A 19,185-nucleotide genomic window follows, 5' to 3' on the forward strand; every position below is an offset into this window, starting at 1 on the left:
GGTTCTAAGATATGAATTTGGGGCAGACACTAACATTCCGAAAATAGCAAGTGTCAACAGTTATGTCACTGGGATTTCAAGAGAAAACTAAACTTTCTCCTGAAGTACCCTTATACTACCAGTTACACAAACAGGTTAATAGAAATTGTCATTGCACAAGTGCCTCCCTTTGAAAAGGGAGACACCAGAATCTACCTACTTCTCTCTCCTTTATCACTTTGCTCTCAGCTTGAGTTGGCTTCTTGATAGGCCTTGTTGGAATTATAACTATTTATCAGTCATAAAGACTGATAACTAGATGGGAGTAATAATTTCTAAAGGTGACATAACTCTTAGTAAGCTGCTTACAGGCCCAAGGATGGGGCATGTTACTTTGAAATAACCGTTGAGATATAGATTAAAATTTCTCATTGTTAACTTGAACTCAGGTAATAACTAGTTTGAAGGTGGTTTTCTGCCTCTTATCCTTTTCAGAAATGAAGTACACAATCCTTTTGAGCTTTTAAAGGGATGTTTTCAAATTTCTAGAAGTTGATAGACACACAAGGATATACTATTTTAGCAAGGGAAAGGAAATTGACTTTTTCAAGATGTGAGTTTATAGTTCTATAACTTGGAACAGTAAAGGTAATTTATTTTCATTCTCTTAGTGTTGAGGTCCTGAATCCTATCCTTTATGTGGCATCATTTGCCAACCAGTCCTGTTCTATGCTAGAATCTCAAGTGCTGAAATGCTGTTTGTATTCTGCAAACAGGCAAGTTGGTAACTACATTGAGCCCCACTGAAAAGTCAGAGGGACTTGAATTTGGATCTGGGCCTCATCAGTTAATCAGCTATGGAACGTTAGTCAAGTAACTTAACCTGTCTTGACTCTTTATTTCCTCACCTGTAAAATAATAAAAGTGTCTTTTTTCACTGAATAAAAGGATTCAGTAATACTATTTATGCAAAATGCCTGGTACATTGGCTGACATGTACTTGGTGCTAATTACATATCAGGGTTTATTTCTTCATTTGTTGTTGGCAACCCTTCTACAATTTCCACATTTGCTCAGTTTAAATCTTTCTGAGCTTTCATTTTCTTATCTGTGAAATGCATACCTGTGTTGTCATAAGGATCAAATGAGAGCATATGTCTTTTATCTTTTATTTACAGCTGCGAGCAAGTCACACCAGCCTACAAGCCAGATACAATGAAGCCAAGAAAACACTGACAGAGGTGAGCAGATAGATTCTCCTTCTTCGGTCAAGAATCATTTTTGGCCTGCACCACCAATTGAATGACTTGTTTCATCTGTCTGTGGGGGACACACGATCCTGTTCTCAGAAACTGCAGTCATTTTGAGGACACAGGACAGTTACTTAGTAGTGTGCGACCCATGTCATCAGTTTGTCCACACTGCCACATTCTAGACCTTTAGCGGTGTTGGTGGAAAAGGTCTCTGGGCTGTGAGGATCAGGAAAGGCTTCCTGGGAAGGCAAGTCTGATAGGCTGGGTGGGACACAGAGAAGAACTCACAGTGTCACACATAGTAAATAGCCCCTGCTCCTCAAATATAATAGCAGCTTATATAATAGCTCTAAGATCCTGAATTCCTTGAGAGAGAGATTTCTTTTAAGATATGAGAGAATATAATTGTTGTTCAGAATTTCCAGTTATCTCCTAGGCAGAATGGGGAAGGGGCTGGAGGAGGAGGAGGAGGAGGGCTAGGAGTATATTTGGACCCTGCGATTCAGTCTGTAGTCCAGGTTGCAAGTGTGCTACCTCACGGCAGCTTTGTCGCTGCTCCCTTCCCAATCTGAAAGCAGTCTCTTTCAGATTGCTGAACAGACACCTCTGCTGCCACCTCTATCATGAGCAGCGTGTAGATATTTCTGTCCCTTGGTTTCTACAGAGAGCTATCCTCACTCAGGCCTGAAAAGCACTCTTCCTTGTGATTTTGGTGCTTGGATTATAGCTGTACTGTGGAAGGATCTCACTGCACAATCCCTACTTTCCGGACCATTTGGAAACTAGGATCTTCAAAGACGTCTCTTAAACCACCCAAGTCTCCCTACTTTCTAGAATTCACATGGCATTTACCAATTTAAAATTCTTATTTCTGTAGCAATATATAGCAGTTAATTTGCCACCTTGATGTAAACCTGACAAAGCTTTTCAATTCTGATCTGGACTAACCTCTTCAGTTATTGTCAGCACATTTCAAAAGGGCAGGCACATGAATGGCAATTTAATTTTTTCTCATTGTTCCTAAAGATGCCTGCCTTGCCTTTGGACAGATCAGCGTCCTTTACACTGCTCTGTGACTGCTTTCCTTATGGATTAGATGGCAAGTTCTGTGCGATGGGAGCCCTGTTGCTATATTACTTTTAATGCTGCAGAGCCCCTGGCATGAAGTTTGCCAATACGTGGATCTGTTTTTACATAACAGTCTGGAGGAGATTAAAGGCAAAATATCTTGATATCAGTTTTCTAAGATATTTATATGCCTTAGGATATAAACTATCAGTGACTATAAAGGGGCTTTTTATATTAAATACTAAATCAAGTATTTGTTGAGCCCTTTCTATGTTATAGAAAAGTGGAGGATGTGATTTAAGTCAGTAATAAGACTATCCTCAAATGAAAACAGCAGCCAGCATATCATCCCTGCAGTCATCATTCCTTTTTGCAGATGGCAAGCTAAGGCAGAGAGGCTAAATAACTTGCCGAAGGCCATGCAATAGGGTGTCAGGATTCAAAAACAGTCAGCCTGGCACCAGAGCTCTCTCTGGGAGCTTACTGTCTAATAGGACAATGAAACTCATTCCCATCTAGAAAAATGGGAAGCTATATAAAACCTAGTACTGAACAACTTCTGAAGAAGCTTAATTTCATCAGCCTGTGAGTAAGTAATGTCTTTCACCTCTGGGCCTGGTTCTTCTTACCTATCAAGGTGAATAGTGAGCAGAAAGAGCACTCTGAACCCTTTCACTCCAGGGTTCCCGGCTTTTACCTCTTCAGCAAAACTTGCCTTTCCAGGATAATCTAGCGGCACTGAAAAACACGGAGGACTTGCGTCTTTCCAGTAAATCTGGAAAAAGTAGAGCAGGGTGTGGAAGGCCGCACACAGACAGCAGTGGTGCCTGACACCTGTGGAGGAGGCTGCGTGACTGCTTTAGGAAGGCCAGGAGACTGGCTGGTCCCTCTGCTTTGTAACTTCAGCAGCCACTGCTCTAATTTCCTTTGTGTGAGGCTGATTCTTTTTATGCGATATTTTATGTCTAAGGACATTAATTGTATTTAGTTTTGCTTGCTCTGTAACTATTACTTCAGATTAGAACTTGTTGAATTGATACATCTTTTTTAAGGTTAAGGTATGTCTGTTGATGATCCTTGGTTATATGCTCATCTTTAATTTTAAAATTTAGAATTACCACCTATGTAGATCCATCTATTTTATGCGGGCCACTTCCTGTGTTTATTCTGGAAGGGATCTGCCTACTGTTTGCTGGGATCAGCCAGTAGTAACTGATATTCTGGGTCAGGGAACTTCCCATTTCTCCTGGGACCCCGCCCTGCCTCTCAGACTTAACCACCAGCTCGTTTAAGAGAGTCTTTCATTGCCAAGCCCATGTGACTGTTTCTAAAGCAGATCCGCAACACTGCACACCAGTCCTTCCTATGTCTGCAAACTCCACATAGCTTCTTCCTCAGGCCATTCCTATCTGCTGACCATCTTTTTTGGCCTGTGAGGTTAAACTCTTGTGTTCTAATGTAATAGTCTGGATGTTTGGGAGTCTTAGGGCAAGAAGGGGTGGCTGCAAGTTGTGCTTAGTCTACTATTTTCCACTAGAACTCTTGGAACTTTTTAAAAACTTAAAATTTTTAAATAAGTAACACATTCACATGGTACAAAATTCAAAGACTACAAAGGATGTAGGTTTGGAGAAATAGTAGGTGTTTTCTTCACTGAACAGTAGATATTAGAGATCATTGTAAAACAGCTACTTTATTCTTTTTTTAAATATCGACTTAGTATTCTGTTGAATGATGTAATTACCTACTTTATGCATTAAAGTCCGAGTTTTAAGTTTCTTCTTTAAAAAATGTCATTCTCTGCCTCACAAAAAGAAGGTGAAATTGTTCGCCTGTGCTACCAGGGCTCCAGCAGCCATGTCTCCATTCTCTTGCAGCTGAAGACTTATAGTGAGAAACTGGACAAAGAGCAAGCAGCCCTCGAGAAGATAGAATCCAAAGCTGATCCAAGGTAAGAGGTTTCAGCATGCACTTGTTTTTGCTTTTTTGAAAGTAACTTTGCTCATACTTAACTGGCTTAATTTGTTTAAACACGGAACAAAGCAGCCAAAGGCTATTGGTCTGGCCCCTGCAGGTCAGATCATTTTACTGCTCATCCAGAAAGTGGTGAGACTCTTACTCTGATACACGCTTGGGCTACCCTGGGTTAGCCACCTTTCTTTCCATACCCCTTGTGTGCAGAAGCAGCATAGTTTTTTGTTTTTCTATTATTCAAAATGGTCGTACGTTCATAGTACAGAAGAGGGTGTATGGTAAAAAATGTTTCTCCCACTCCTGTCCCCAGCCACCCAATTCTCTTTCCTAGAGTTCACTGTTGTTACAAGTTTTTTTTTTTTTTTTCAAGACAGAGTTTCACTCTTGTTACCCAGGCTGGAGTGCAATGGCGTGATCTCAGCTCACCGCAACCTCCGCTTCCTGGGTTCAGGCAATTCTCCTGCCTCAACCTCCTGAGTGGCTGGGACTACAGGCGTGCGCCACCATGCCCAGCTAATGTTTTGTATTTTTAGTAGAGACGGGGTTTCACCATGTTGACCAGGATGGTCTCGATCTCTTGACCTCATGACTCACCCGCCTCGGCCTCCCAAAATGCTGGGATTACAGGCTTGAGCCACCACGCCTGGCTGTTACAAGTTTTTAAACAGCACGTGCCTCCTTGGTAGAAAAGGTGCAGTCTTTTCTCTCAAGACACAGCTGCTGTGGGTATTTGTTCTTCCATGTAGAATGAATTGTCATTAGAGCATTAGAGGAGACAAAGCACTTTAACATTTGACCTTTTTAGCTTCAGACTGTTTCAGTGGTAAAGTCTCCCAGGAGCGTCTTATTTGAATGAGACTGAAATCATAAAAAGCTGGAGACACAGAATAAGGAGTTCTGGTTTGATGAACATTTTTAGCAAAAGCACCCATAGGTAACTTGACTCTAGAATTAGAAACCTTTCTTTCATGAAATGGAGCAAAGCACTGTCAGATATTTGATACTTTTATTGTCAAATTAGTGCTTTGAGTGACCCTAAACAACCTGTTTCCTTTTCAGAATTAATTTTAAAAATGGTTTTCAATAACGTATATTCCTCGAATACAGTTGAATAATTGGTATCATTATATCCAGAACTATTGAAACTCTGATGATTCTATAGTTGACATTTTAATTCTGGAATCTATAATGTTTGCCTGGATCCAGCATGATGGTCTTGGGTGTATAAATGAATAATAATGTCAGTTAAATGGAAGTCAGTGTCATTTGTGGAGAATCCATGAGACACTCTTAGAGCTGAGAAAGGAAATTAAAAAGGGAGTCCTTCTTTAGCTGGGAACCTGCTTTTAGCTGTGATTCATAAAATCATAATGGTTTGCCTATGTCATTTATTTATTTTTTTTTCTTTTCTCTTCAGTATCCTACAGAACCTGAGAGCACTTGTGGCTATGAATGAAAATCTGAAAAGTCAAGAACAGGAATTTAAAGCACATTGTCGGGTAAGTGTTGTTTGGTGTCAGCAAATAAACCAGGACTCTTAACCGAATCTCTTGGTTTACCTCCATTGTCCTGTTGTGATGTCCTGTCCAGTGCAGTTTAAAAAGCAGATTAACCTAGCAGTTATTTGTCAGTTATATAAACTGACAAGAGCACCATGGTTGGGACCCTCCAAAGACACCAGAAGTAAGACACATTAATAACTGTGCCAAACCCCAAAACAAACAATGTCACCTAACTTACAAAGGTATTTGAAAGAAAAGTCTTATAAAGTTTTTGAAAAAATATATTTTATTGACAGATGGCCTTTGTGAAAAGAGTAACATCATACAAAACCAAGGCTGTCCTGAAAACCTGGGATGTCTATATTCTATGTATAAGTCCTGGCTGCCACCATCTGGAAACTTGTAGTCTAGTCGTGGGGTTGATGTGTGCTCAGGTGACTAGTGTGAGACAGGCAATGACGCCGGGCAAGTTCTGTGTGAGCTCCAGGGGAGGAAAAGGCACTTCAGCACAGGAGCCATCAAAAAGGTAGATGTTACTTAACCTGGGAGGATGGCAAGTGGAAGAGGGACTTGCTGAGGCAGAGTTCCAGGCTGGAAGACAGACAGGTGAATAAGGTTGAGGCCTGCTGGGGAGAGGAAGCAGACAAGACCAGTTGGAACTAGGCTGCAGACCACTTGTTCCTTTCATTGCCCAGTGATTACTGCTTACCTCACCGGCCCTTCAGAAAGAAGGGCCTCTTTTGATGGAGGTATAGCCAGCTGCCTGTAGCCTCCTGAAAAGAACTTTCCCAGGCTGAGAATTGGGGATCAGGGCAGCTACCTCATTAGCTTTTTGTCCCAGAATAAATTCATGAAATGTGAAAATAAGACTTGTAGACCAAATAGTTGAATAATTGCATCTGATTACTAGCTTGTCCAGATTTTGTAAACGTTCATGTCACTTTTAAAGGAGGAGATGACACGGCTACAGCAAGAAATTGAAAACCTGAAAGCCGAGAGAGCACCATGTGGAGATGAAAAGGTAAAGGCTCTGAATTAGTCCTTAGGACTGTCAGGTGCTCTTTATGCCTTACATGGGGAAAAGATAGTTCTAGAGAACCAAAGAGCAGACAGTCTGGTGCTAACTTATCCTGTAAAAACACATTTCTCAGCTGTTTTCCTTCTGTGACCTTAGATTTGCATCTATCTCTTTACTCTTTCCTCTGGGAGTGAAAGGCAGCAGAGGGTTTGGAAGGCAGCAATCCAGATGTGAATTGACAGATTACACAACTCTGGCCTCCCTCTGTTTAGGGAGATGTTTTCAGGAAAAGTCTGAGCTCTGTTTCCTGCTCTTCCATTCCGTAAATTTTCTGCCTCATTTCACCTTTCTCCTTTGCTACCTAGGATAATGCCCCACTCCCAAAAGGCAGCAACAACATGAAGAAGGAGAGAGCAGTATTAGGTTCAACGGAAGAGCTCCAGGCTTGCAGGAGCAGTCTGGGTTTAGGGAACACACCTGGCCAGCTGGTTCTCTGAACAAAGGACTTAATCTTTGAAGTTGCTAGCATGAATTTTCATTAAACCTTAAATTGTAAGAAACAGGGAACTTGAGGCTTAGGGAGGGCAAGAGTATCCAGCCACCCAGCACCAGACCACATGCCCTGCTGCTCAGCCCAGCACTCTGCACTGGACTGTGCCCATGGCTGTACAGGACACTGCCATGCCCAGCGGGGAGATGAAGGCCTTGCAGGGCCCTTCTCACTTCCTGAGTGGTTGCATTATTTCACCTAAGCCATACAACTCTTCACATCTGTGAGGGGACTGGCATGGGTGAACAGGAGAGCCTAGGAGGCAGTGGTATCCCAGGGTCATTGTCACAGAGCCAAACTCTCCAGTTGTTTCTAAAACTTTGAGCCTTTAAAGCGCAAATCATCAGCTTGGTTAGCCTCTGAGTTTGCACAAATTAGACTCTCAGGATCTTATTTTTCTTCCCAGCACATCTTGTTAGTGAGATTCTCACATTGAAAAAGAGCTACAGTTTACTGTATGTGTAACTGACAGATACCTAAGAACAACTGGGGCTTGTCTAAGGGCAATTCCCTTTCTCCTCTCTTCAGAAATGCTCAAGGGACATCAGTGCATTTCTCAGCTGCACCCTTTTGCCCCTGCCTGGCCCCCACCTACATCTAGATCTTTGGCTTCTGTCCCATTCCTAAATGCTCAGGAGAATTGTTTATTATGTTTTTATTGTTTCAGACCCTCTCCAGTGGAGAGCCACCTGGTACCCTGACTTCAGCAATGACTCACGATGTAAGTACCTGCTGCTCAGGGTTGGCGTTGTCTCCTGAGGGCAGGCGGCCAGCTTTGCAGTCTCCTGTGATGGCTTCTCATGCCCATTTTAATGTGCTCTATGGCTGGCTCCACATCTGTGCTTTCCAGGGCATTTTCCCATTTGATACAGCCGGCCCCTCAGACAGAGGCAGGGTCTCACCAGGAACAGCCCTGAAGGTCACCCTTCTGGTGGGTTTTCTCCCAGTCCCATGTACAAGCATCTTGTTTTCATGCTGGCATCTCAGTTGGGAAGTGGAGAGGCCTGCATTGGCCACATATGCTGTCACCATTCAGGCTCTGAGGGGTGGGGTGGTACATAGGGGAAAACCTTCTCTCTGTTGTACTCTATACCAGGCTCAGCAAACTTTCTGTATAGGTCCACATAGTAACTCTTCACCTTTGTGAGCCAGCTCTGCTGTAGTGACCATAGTTTATTGGTAAATGAATGGACATGGCTATGTTCCAATAAAACTTTATTTACAAAATGGACCGCAAGGCATATTTGGCCCAAAGGTTGTAGGATTTAGCTCAGAGGCTGTAGTTTGTCACCCTCGTCTGAGTTAAACCAGTGCTCCCAGCATTCCAGAAACCTCCAGGAGAAGGAGATGGGAAAGGAAGTGGAGGAAAGGAAAAGCAGGAAAACTGTAAGCCTTCTTAAAGGGTTCCTCTTTCCTTTGTACTCTCATAGTCTCCCTGGAAAATGAGCTTCAGCAGTCTTCTAGTGAAGTCTATTGGAGATTACCTGCAGCTGAGCCCCGTGGGTGGGTGTGTGTGGGTATGGGGATGTTTATATTCTCCACGCTGAGCCCCTTGGAGGGTGTGTGTGTGTGGGTGTGTGGGTGTGTTTATATTCCCCGTGCTGAGGAAGGAGGGCTCCTTTGACTCCTTTTGTAACTTTCTCTGAAGTGACAAACCATCCAGCTATGTCTCTTACCTTGCTGGGTTCGATGAGGGACGAGTTTCTTTCTATTTTCTGTATCAGTTCTGTCCAAAAGAATTTTCTGCAGTGATGGAAATGTTCTGTATCTGCACTGTCTTCTGTGGTTAGTGGCCATCACATTGCATTACACAGTTCTAAGTAGAAACATAGAAAACTAGCATAATCTCCAAACACAGGCATAGAACAACACAATCTTTAAGTAATGATTTGTCTCCACATCATCATAGGTTTTTGCAGAAGAAGGGCATATACGTTTGGAGTTTACTTAAGAACATTGGATTCAGCCTGGGTCCCAGAAGGAAGAGTTTTATAACATGATATGAAAGGGTATCAAGGGTCTCATATGAGATAGGAACTAGACACTAAACTTGGCCATTTGAGAAGAGAAATTTAAGGCCTTAGGATGGGGCAGATATGATAAAATCATATTCAACTTTCAAAGAGTCCATTACAGATCGAAAGTTTTCTATTCCCAGATAATTACAGCCTTTTCCAATTTTTAGGAAGACCTAGACAGACGGTATAATATGGAGAAAGAGAAACTTTACAAGATACGTTTACTACAGGTGAGTAAAAGAAGGACAAAAATATGCATAAATGCTTCTAACTAGGTATAAGTGTCCTGTGACAGAACTAGGAAGTCTCAATATCTGAGAACTAGAGAAAATAAGTCATGAGGCTGCTGTTCACCAGTCTTCTTTCTATCTGGAGTGTAACTCAGCAATTTAAGATGTTGGTAAAAACATCTCACATTGGTATGTTACTTTAACAACCACTCCTTTGAGTTAATCCTCACCCCACGTGGAAACTGGATATTATATCCTATTTTCTTTATGAAGAAATTGACTCAAATAAGGTGAGTACTTGCCCAGAGTCAAGCAGCTGGTCGGTGCCAGAATCTGGATTCTAGTTACCTAGTATTCATCAAGTACTAAAAAAGAATTGTTCTCTAGTACTGTTCCTCTGAAATTAAGTGCCATTTCAGCTGTTTTTTTGATAACTGGTGGTTTATTAGAGTGGCATCAAACATGGGGAAGTAGGTTTCAAAATTAGCTCTAAAATTTTATTTATGCAGAGTCAAAATTACATTTAAAATCCCCTACCTTGCCAGGATTTACTCATGGAAGCTCAAAAACCAAAAGTTCCTTCTGTTGCACTTTGGTTCAAGCCAACCTTCTGTTCACTGGGAGGGAAAGGCTGGGCTGTGATGGGAATGGCCAAGGGGCTGCAGAGGCCAGTGAGATCCCGTTTCCCCTCTCTCTGGCACCTACTTATTTTGCTGAGCTGTTACAGTTAAATTTAGGTGAGTCAAATTTGTCCTTGTTACAGACTCTACTAATCTTTAAAGAGGCACAGAATTAAATAAAATCGGGACAGTACAGCAGCGTATTTGGAAACTTTTTGACTGAGTGCTTTGTATGTATTCAGCATTGTATCAGGTCCCAGAAATAATAAATAGGATGACCCATCTCCTGGAAACGCTGGCTATTTGAGAACCAAGACATGTCTATATATACATTAAAGTACAAGGGAGTTTATGTGCAAATTGCTTAATAAGGGCAGGTTCAGATTCGCTAGGGGAAAGTTTCAGTAAAGCCAGTGGCTTGCTGAGGGCAAGGATCTGAGTCAAGCCGTGGCTGTAGAATGCGTGGAAACGAACTGACAGAGGACTGATTACAGGGCCATAGCTGATGGAACTTAGTATCAATTGAGATAAAAGGAGGAGTAAAAAATGATGCTGGAATTTCTGACACAAGGGTGGATGATATTTGTGTTACTCATTGAGAAGAAGCATAAAAGAGAAGGAATGGACTAGGGTTAAGAGCGAGAGGAGGAGTATAAATAGGAGTGTTAATGAGATCTGTTTGGGGCTTTTCAAAGTTGGGGTACTCAGCCATATTGAAATGTCCAAGGAGTGCTTGGCTGTCAGGTCTCACTCCCAGAGTAGTATGGGCCAGAGATTTGGGTGCCTGGGCAGTGATGATGAGGACTGGGGGTGTGGAATGTGGAAGAGGCCCTGAGACTAACCCTGGTAAGCACATGTGAGGATAGGCAGAGCAGAAGGACGGATCCCCCAGTGATGATGCACCTGAGCAGCCAGATGGGAAAACAAGTGTACGAGGCTCGGGGGAGCCTAGCAGAGAGCTCAGCAGAGAGAGTGGGAAGTGTCACTAGAAATCAAGAAAGCTAGGAGCTGAGAATTGTCCATGAGGTGTGTCCCTAGAAAGGTGTGCAGCGACTTTGGCAAAAGCAGTTCAGTGCGGCACTGGGGATGGCCCAGTCACAGTGGGTTGAAGGAGGACTGGTGTGGACAGAGATGCTCATGTGCATGGCTCTCAGTACATTTCTCTTACCTGTAAAAGGGAAGAGAGAGGCTAGTAGCTGAAAGGTGATGGGGCTTAAAGAAGGGCTATTTTTTTTGAGGTGGAATCTCACTCTGTCACCCAATCTAGAGTGCAATGGCACAATCTCGGCCCACTGCAACCTCCGCCTTCTGGGTTCAAGCAGTTTTCCTGCCTCAGCCTCCTGAGTAGCTGGAATTACAGGCACGCACCAGCACGCTCAGCTAATTTTTGTATTTTTAGTAGAGACAGGGTTTCTTCATGTTGGTCAGGCTGATCTTGAACTCCTGACTCGTGATCCACCTGCCTCAGCCCCCCAAAGTGTTGGGATTACAGGTGTGAGCCCCCACGCCCAGCCTAAATAAAAGGGCTTTTAAAGAGTGAGGACATGTATTTATTTAAATGCCGATGAGAAGGGTCAGTAGGTAGGAAAACAGATGCAGTAAAAGACTGAATGGTTGTATCTTAAGACTCCTGAAAGAAAACTAGAAGTCAGAGCCTGAGCACCTGTGGGGAGTGTAACCTTGACCTAAGGGAGAAATACATCCTTCCCTCTCCATAGAACTGCGGAGGCCCAGTTTTGGATTAGGTCACCAGAATTGAATGTGGGTTTCCCACCAGGAGGCTCCTATTTCCCCAGTGAATTAGAGATTCACATCTGGTGCTGCAGGTGAAGCAGGCAGGAGAGTGGGAAGACGTGGTGGACAGAGGGATGCAGGCACAGAAGAAAGGCAGCACTTACAGCCCGCTTGGTTTGGAGACTACACATGTTCAGTGGGACCCATGTACAAGTGAGCGGCTCACTCTCCCAGCAGCTGCGCCTGCACTGTGCCACACCACACAGCAGTGCCCTGCCTCCCAGACCCAGTCAGTAGGGCAATTTCTGGAGTCTGTGGAAGGGAGAAAATACTGGAAAGATATTTAAGGAGTAGGTTGTAGGATCTTTTCCACCAGGATGAGAAATTTGGGGTGCATGTAGAGGCAGCAAGGTGGCATAGCTTCCCATCATTTTGAGCATTTCTTTTGTTGCCTGTCCCCACCTGGCAGTGGTGGAGCTGGCTACTTTAGAGTCCTTGGGGGCCTTGGTTGCAGGTTCTGTCCATAGAAGCCCTTCCCATTCAGTGTCTTCCCTCCTGGTTCATTCATTTGGTGTCTTCTGTGGTTCAGTTCATAGCCACGCCTCCTCCCACACCTAGGAAAGTGGGAAAGTCAATCCAAATCTGAGATGGGGACCTTTAAGCTGATGGCAGAAGTTTGCACCTGCATTCTAGGGTGTGTGGTTGGGCTCAGATTGGGGTGCAGGCAATATTTTGGCTCCCCAAAGAAGTAAGGCCTTTTACCAAATAGTACTGTCTCTGCCTCCCTTTTGCATTTAGGCTCGAAGAAATCGAGAAATAGCTATTTTGCACCACAAGATTGATGAAGTCCCCAGTCGTGCCGAGCTAATACAGTATCAGAAGAGATTTATTGAACTCTACCGCCAGAGTAGGTGCATCAACCACAGACAAGCTCTCGAGGCTGGGGAGGGACAGGAGGCGAGGGGTCTGTCCCACTTCAGCATGGGAGAGCGTGCACCAGAGCGCAGTCCACAAAGCCACCACCAGAAAGCTCTGTTTCATCATCAGGCCCGCTTGGCATCCCCGGGAGCAGCACTGTGGTGCTCTCATTGCCCTCTCCACAGACAGATTGTTGAACCAGTTGCGCTTTTAGAATAAAACTTCAAAGCAGACCTCATCCTGGTCCTCCACACAGCCTTCCCTGAGTTCCCGCACCACTTTCCAGCTTCACACAGAACATCGTGACCCTGATGTCTAAAGATCAGTCCTCACTCATTGTTCTTCTCTGCAGACTTTCTTGCTGATGTGCCTCAACCCTTAACAGCATCATATTCACCCAGTAACCCAGAATCATGTTCCCCTTCAGCCTGAATAAGGGACCATGTGCCATCAGGCTTAGAGGGGCCTTCAAGGCTGCCATTGCCTTTTCCCTTCCTACCACTCCTGCCGTATCTGCTCTTGCATCATATGTCAGCTAAATGACCTTTAGCTGCAGTGCCTCCAAGTCCCCTAGCCACACATCTCATTCTGTCACTTCCGACAAATCTTCAGGAACTCCTCAGTCCCTACTGAATAAAGCCTCTTTCTTTACTATGCCTGGGTTCCTCCCCAGTCTGAGTGGCCTGCCTGGAGTCCCCTTTCCTGATCTGAACCCTCACTTTGGCCTCGCCAGTCTCCACACTGCCTCTGAGCAAACCATGAGCTTTGACGTTTTAGCCTTGACTCCTGTTCCTGGATCCCTTCTCTTCTGTCAGGCTAAATTCTTCAAGACCCAACTCAGATCCTGTAAATCTATTCTAGGCTCCCCACCCCAGGCAAGAACTGATCACCACTTCTCTAGGCTCCCACTTTTGTATGTCCCTATGATGCCTCAAACTCCACAGGTAGAAAACTGAATTCAGCCCCCCTACCCCATATTCATCTTAGCCAAACTGGACCCCTCTCAGTTCTCTGACTCAAGCTGCTTGCCAGTTCTGTATCTTACTAATTTTCAAGTCTATTTCTTTTGGACTGCTGCTGAACCGCCTTTCTTTGCCACTCGGAGTCTAATTAGATCCTTTTCAACATATATTTGATCATTTTACTCTAAAAGCTTTAAAACTTAATAGCTCCCTGCAACTTTTGGGGTAATGTTTAGAACCCTAAATATACTGTACTGAGTCCTGCATCGTCTTGGCGCACTTCACCCAGCTTCACCTCTCTTGCACATCTGCATCTTGGCCTGTGAGCTAGTACCCAAGTCCAGAGTGCCGTTATCCTACAATTCCCACATAGTATTTCAAAATCCACCTAAGACTCTGCCTTCAGGGCTTGGCCTCTCCAGCTTCCTTCCTGGTTTAAGCTACAGCACTGACTCGGTTGGAGGAGCTCACATCACGCTTCCTTCACATCCTCTCTCCCACCGCGCTGGGATTTCATCCAGTCCTCACTTGGACTCAGATGATCAGAGGCGGGGATCAGCAGTGACAGTTTTCACTAGAAAGTAGTTTCTGCTTTAAGTTAAATCTTTCCCTTTAATTTTCTATTCCTGCTTGCTTCAAAGCTTTTAGCAATAATAATAATACCTGCATCTGTATATTTGACAGAACAGACTTCAGACAGGTTAAAGTCATTTGGTAAAGACGTATTTACACTAAGGACATTTTCAAGCAGTTGCACCAGAATACCTGTATCAATTTATTATTGTCAAATATCTACAACCCGCACCAGTTTCTTTAGCTGGATGAGGTAAGGGTAACGGGTTCATTTATGGGAGTAATTTTCAACTTTGGGTACTCACTGTCACCACCTGGGTCCCACCTTCAGGCATTCCCCTTTTGTTGATCCTGAGACTTGTTAAAAGCTTCCCAGGCGATTCTGTTTGTACACTGTGGGGTTTCTGCAGAGTAAGCTCCCAGGCCTGACAGCTGTCCTGGCAGTGCATTCATGGGGGAGAGGGCAGGTAGGTCATTCTGATACCTGTTCTTATTTGTGTGTCCATTTCTTTACATTTACAGTTTCAGCAGTGCACAAAGAAACCAAGCAGTTCTTCACTTTATATAATACCCTGGATGATAAAAAGGTTTATTTGGAAAAAGAGGTAAGAACATTTATAAAAAGAAAATGGCTTAATCAGATGAGCAGGTAACAGTGCAGTTGACTCCAGGAAGTCAAATGGAACTTGATGTCTGGGACAGATATGTTCAGCATTAGCAGAAAGAGTGCCTGTTTTATATGCTAAGTGCTGGCCTACCCAGTCAGAAAGTGTAAGATTCCTTTGGAGCCCAGTGCTGGCCTACCCAGTCAGAAAGTGCAAGATTCTTTTGGAGCCCAGATTGTCTGCTGTGAAGTGAGACTAGTGGACAGCCATTCAAGAATGCTGTGGGAGAAATGCCATTGTTAAAAGGAACAAAATGGAAGCTCTGGAGTTGGTGAGACTAGTTTGAATTTTAAAGGAAGGGAGGAACCAGTTGAGTGAAATGGGGTTTGGGCTTGGTATCCTTTACAGAGAGAAAATAGCTGTTTAATAATCAGTGGCAGACTTCGGCATGAACTAAACGGTTTGTGAAATTCAAAGCAGGGGTGAAAGAGGGCTGATATGGTCACTGTCACTCCCTGCATCTTTCTAACGCTTAAAAACAGGTTAAATTGGGCGTTCCCAAGTTGATGACAAACAGTTGGGGCACAGTATGCGGATATGTCTTAATTTAAAAAAGAGAGAAAAAAAGACAGCACAGTGTCCTGAAGAGAATATGGGCTTTGGATTCAATCAGATTTGGGTTTATGTGGGTTATAGTGTGGCCTCGTTTTTCTCACCTATAAAATGGGAATAACACCTGATTGCATTGGTGATCATTATAGTGAGGACAGAATGAGAAAATGTAAAGTTCCTTATACATGGTGGATTCTCAGTACATACTCATTCCTACCCTCCCCCTCACCTTGAGGTTGACAGACTGTGTCTTCATTTTATCATCACCTTGCAGCTTACACTAATTACTACTTTAATAAGAATAATATTACAAATGTGGCTTTTACCTGCCCAAATTGAGGCATCTATAATTACTGTCACCTTTATCACCTGCTGTCAAACCAGGTAGATCTCTGTCATCCTAGAGGGCACTCCTTTTGTTTTATTTTTCTGTGTATCCGGGGCCTTACACAGTGGCAGGCATGTAACAGACATTTGATATATGCTTGAATAGATGAATTCATTTTGTGGGATTTGCATCAGACCTGGGGTCTGTGCTCTGCCCCACATCCTGTCCTCGGGGCCCTCCTACCTGGCAGGGGAAAGATTTGCCTGACTTAGGGGTAGGCCAGCCTCTTCCCAAAGGCCTTAAACCCCATTGACCTTCCTTCATCAGCAGTGTTTAAAGTTGTTCCACTGTTTAAAAACTAGGAATATTGTGAGGCGGAGTGGGGAGCTGGGCTTTTTAATTCCAAGCCACGTTAACACAATTAGAGTGTTACATTTGAATAAATTTGGTATTTTATTTTAAATAGATTTATGCCTGTGGTATTTTAACTTTAAAACCTTCCTGTGTAGTAGTAAGGGTAAGAAATATTTCTACACTGCAGGTTGTGAACCTAAAGTTAATATGTGGTAATTACTTAGTTCTGAGCCTCCAAGTTGAGTAGTTTTATGGCCAGAAAGATGACCAAGGTTTCCTTACTCCTGTCTCAGAGCCCTTCCCAGGACTGTATAATTGGGGCAGATAGAGGATCTCCTGTGGGGCTAAGGCAGTGTCCATGGGGCCTTGAACAGTGCGTCTTCTTGGAGACACTCAGCCACCCTGCAGCTTGCTGCATTGGCGAGAAGATTCTATGGGAAGGAATAGGGTGAACACAGTTCTCAGTCTCCATACTGTCTGACTCCCTTAAGCTGTTATCCCTGAAAATAAAGTGCAGTATTTGGCAAGATGGAAAGGGCTGTGGTGGCAGCTTGCCTAGAGAGCCCTAATGTTAGCTTAGTGTCCTCTCAGCTGGGATCCAGGTCCCATCAAAGCGCCCCCTCCCTACATTCCTGTGGAAATGCCCCGTAGAAAGAGGAAATTTTTTGTGAGAAGAAGGTGGATTCCCTGAGGAAAACTGAGACTGAGAACATGTGGCTCATTTTTTTTTTTCATGTGTTACTTTAATCTTCATAAACAAGGCGTCTGTTCCTTGCAGAAGCAGTATCTGGAGACAGGCAAGCTTGCAGCAGTTGTAGTAGTGTGGACATCTTTAAGCCTTTCTTATAGTTTCATTTGTGTTTTTTTACTTCCCCAGATTAGTCTTCTGAACTCAATTCATGAGAACTTCTCACAGTAAGTACTGTCAGTTCTCCTTCCTGCTAATACTGTGTCACTTTGCCCTTTGAATTCAGCCCACCTCACATTTCTGTAATGTTTTTGAAAAAGGCACATGCAATACTTAATGCTGGGTATGTGATTCTTACTCTTCTAGCCCTTCTGCGAAATGCAGATATATCTTGTTTATACTGTCCTTGAGTACCTGCAAAAATATAACAATAGTAGAGTGAAGGAAGAGCTTAGGAAAAAAAGTTAACTTTCAAATAATTTGATTGTGCCTACCTACTAAAATCTTTCTGTATATTATCAAATTAATATTTGTTAATGAACACATGGAGATGCTTTAAAATTTACATAATGGAATTTATATAATTTTTAAAATCTCATGGTAGATATTTTTTTTGTTGTTAATGTGTACGTTCTCCAAAAACTAAATGTCAAGACCCACCTGTTCCCAAATCATACCAGTCCTCAAGCATGTCCATTGGTGCCCCCCCCGCCACCATCCAGCAGCCCCAGGGCTTGCTCCTTGGAGAGCATGCTTCCTTTCTCTCTGGTACAAATCTCTGCTGTCCCTTGTCAGGTGACAGGGGACACATTGAGACTGAGATCACAATGAATTACAGGTTCTAGATTTTAAGCTTCTTTTCTAATTAAAAAAAAAAAAAAAGGAAACCCACAGCTTTCTAATAAGATTCAGATTCACTATGTATATAATATACAACCTTGTGACATTTGTGAAAATGTCATTTTCATCTTGCCCCATGATCAAGAGAGCCTGTGGTTTGAGTGTTTTGTGAAGAGTTCTGCTCCATCAGCACATCCTTCAGGAGAATTCTTAGTGCATGCGTGCGTGTGTGCATCTGTGCATGTGTGTGTTCTGATCCTCCTGGTGTCCTTCCCTCTACAGAGTTGGGAGATGAAGAGGAATGTTTTAGGACATCAAGGAATTCACTTGTTTAGCTGCTGCTTCTAGAAATAGGACCAGGTTTCTCAGCCCTGGTTTTAGGAAATCTCAGAATATATCTACCAATCTCAAGTACCTCCCAATCCTCAAATTTTATAAACCAAATGAAATTCATTGCTTAAGCAGTACATGCCGCATTCCAAATAAATTATATTTTTGTTAATTTTAGTCACATTTTACTTTTAAGAAAAGACATATTAGTTTAGAAAGTTATAGGGAAAGTATGAGAAAAAAAGATTAATATGCAGCTATAAGACCAGGCTAATATCCATGCCTTCTCAGAGGTATTGAATCCCTAATTGCCTGGGATTCCAGGGGCCCCCATGGCTCCACTGCCTTGCAAAGGCCTGGTTGCTTCTTGGCATCTCCCCCTGCCTCAGAGTCCTGTGTGCCACTCATAACTCTGCTGGTTTTTCTTTCAGAGCCATGGCCTCTCCTGCTGCCCGGGACCAGTTTTTACGTCAGATGGAACAGATCGTGGAAGGAATTAAGCAAAGTAGAATGAAGGTCAGATGGCTTCTTTTCTATAATGCAGCCCAGTTTTTATAGTGGTGACAGGGAAGGTCCTGGGAAGAACAGGCCTCTTCTGGTAGTTGGGGAATGTGCCCTCAATCCTGAAAAGACACATTTCTGCAGAGGGATTCCCACCATGCCTCTCACTCTGTAGTGGGCAGAGCCTGTCCCATGAGCTGCCTATACCCAGTGTTTTAAAAGTTGCGGTTAGGAGTAGCTCCCAGGATCGAACACCTACTGCGTACCAAGCACTGTGCTGACTTTCCTAAAAGACCTCTGAAGTGAACAGTATTACACCCATTTTACAGATGAGGAAACCACTTTTCACCAGCAGGCTTCCTCTCTTGACTAGATTCACTTCCTCGGTGGATCTGTGATACCTGACATTCTGCCACAAGAGATTCAGTCCTTAGAATCTTAGGATCTTGAGAGCATTTTTATTTTTAGGAACCCCCTATAAAAAAGGGAAATCATTGCTGAACTGAGTTCTGCTAAAGTGAGATGAAA

At 43.4% G+C, this 19,185-nt stretch overlaps 1 protein-coding gene across 8 annotated transcripts in view; it reads left to right on the forward strand.

Moving 5' to 3' along the window:
- CCDC93 (coiled-coil domain containing 93) overlaps positions 1 to 19,185 on the forward strand; it is a 99,118-nt gene that overhangs the window by 56,531 nt on the left and 23,402 nt on the right. For 7 of the 8 annotated variants that reach the window (XM_032250660.1, XM_032250661.1, XM_032250662.1 and 4 more), the window contains 10 exons: positions 1,158 to 1,220; positions 4,178 to 4,251; positions 5,692 to 5,773; positions 6,726 to 6,797; positions 8,012 to 8,065; positions 9,530 to 9,592; positions 12,745 to 12,853; positions 14,922 to 15,004; positions 17,176 to 17,213; positions 18,588 to 18,672. In XM_032250660.1, coding sequence (XP_032106551.1) covers positions 1,158 to 1,220; positions 4,178 to 4,251; positions 5,692 to 5,773; positions 6,726 to 6,797; positions 8,012 to 8,065; positions 9,530 to 9,592; positions 12,745 to 12,853; positions 14,922 to 15,004; positions 17,176 to 17,213; positions 18,588 to 18,672 — 723 coding nt within the window. Of the gene's footprint in view, positions 1 to 1,157; positions 1,221 to 4,177; positions 4,252 to 5,691; positions 5,774 to 6,725; positions 6,798 to 8,011; positions 8,066 to 9,529; positions 9,593 to 12,744; positions 12,854 to 14,921; positions 15,005 to 16,591; positions 16,747 to 17,175; positions 17,214 to 18,587; positions 18,673 to 19,185 lie in introns of all 8 variants that reach the window. The other variant, XR_004260562.1, reaches the window with a different exon arrangement.

The sequence above is a fragment of the Sapajus apella genome, unplaced genomic scaffold, assembly GCF_009761245.1.
Source record: "Sapajus apella isolate SASKATOON/1434 unplaced genomic scaffold, GSC_monkey_1.0 scaffold72, whole genome shotgun sequence".
Taxonomy (NCBI): Eukaryota; Metazoa; Chordata; class Mammalia; order Primates; family Cebidae; genus Sapajus; species Sapajus apella.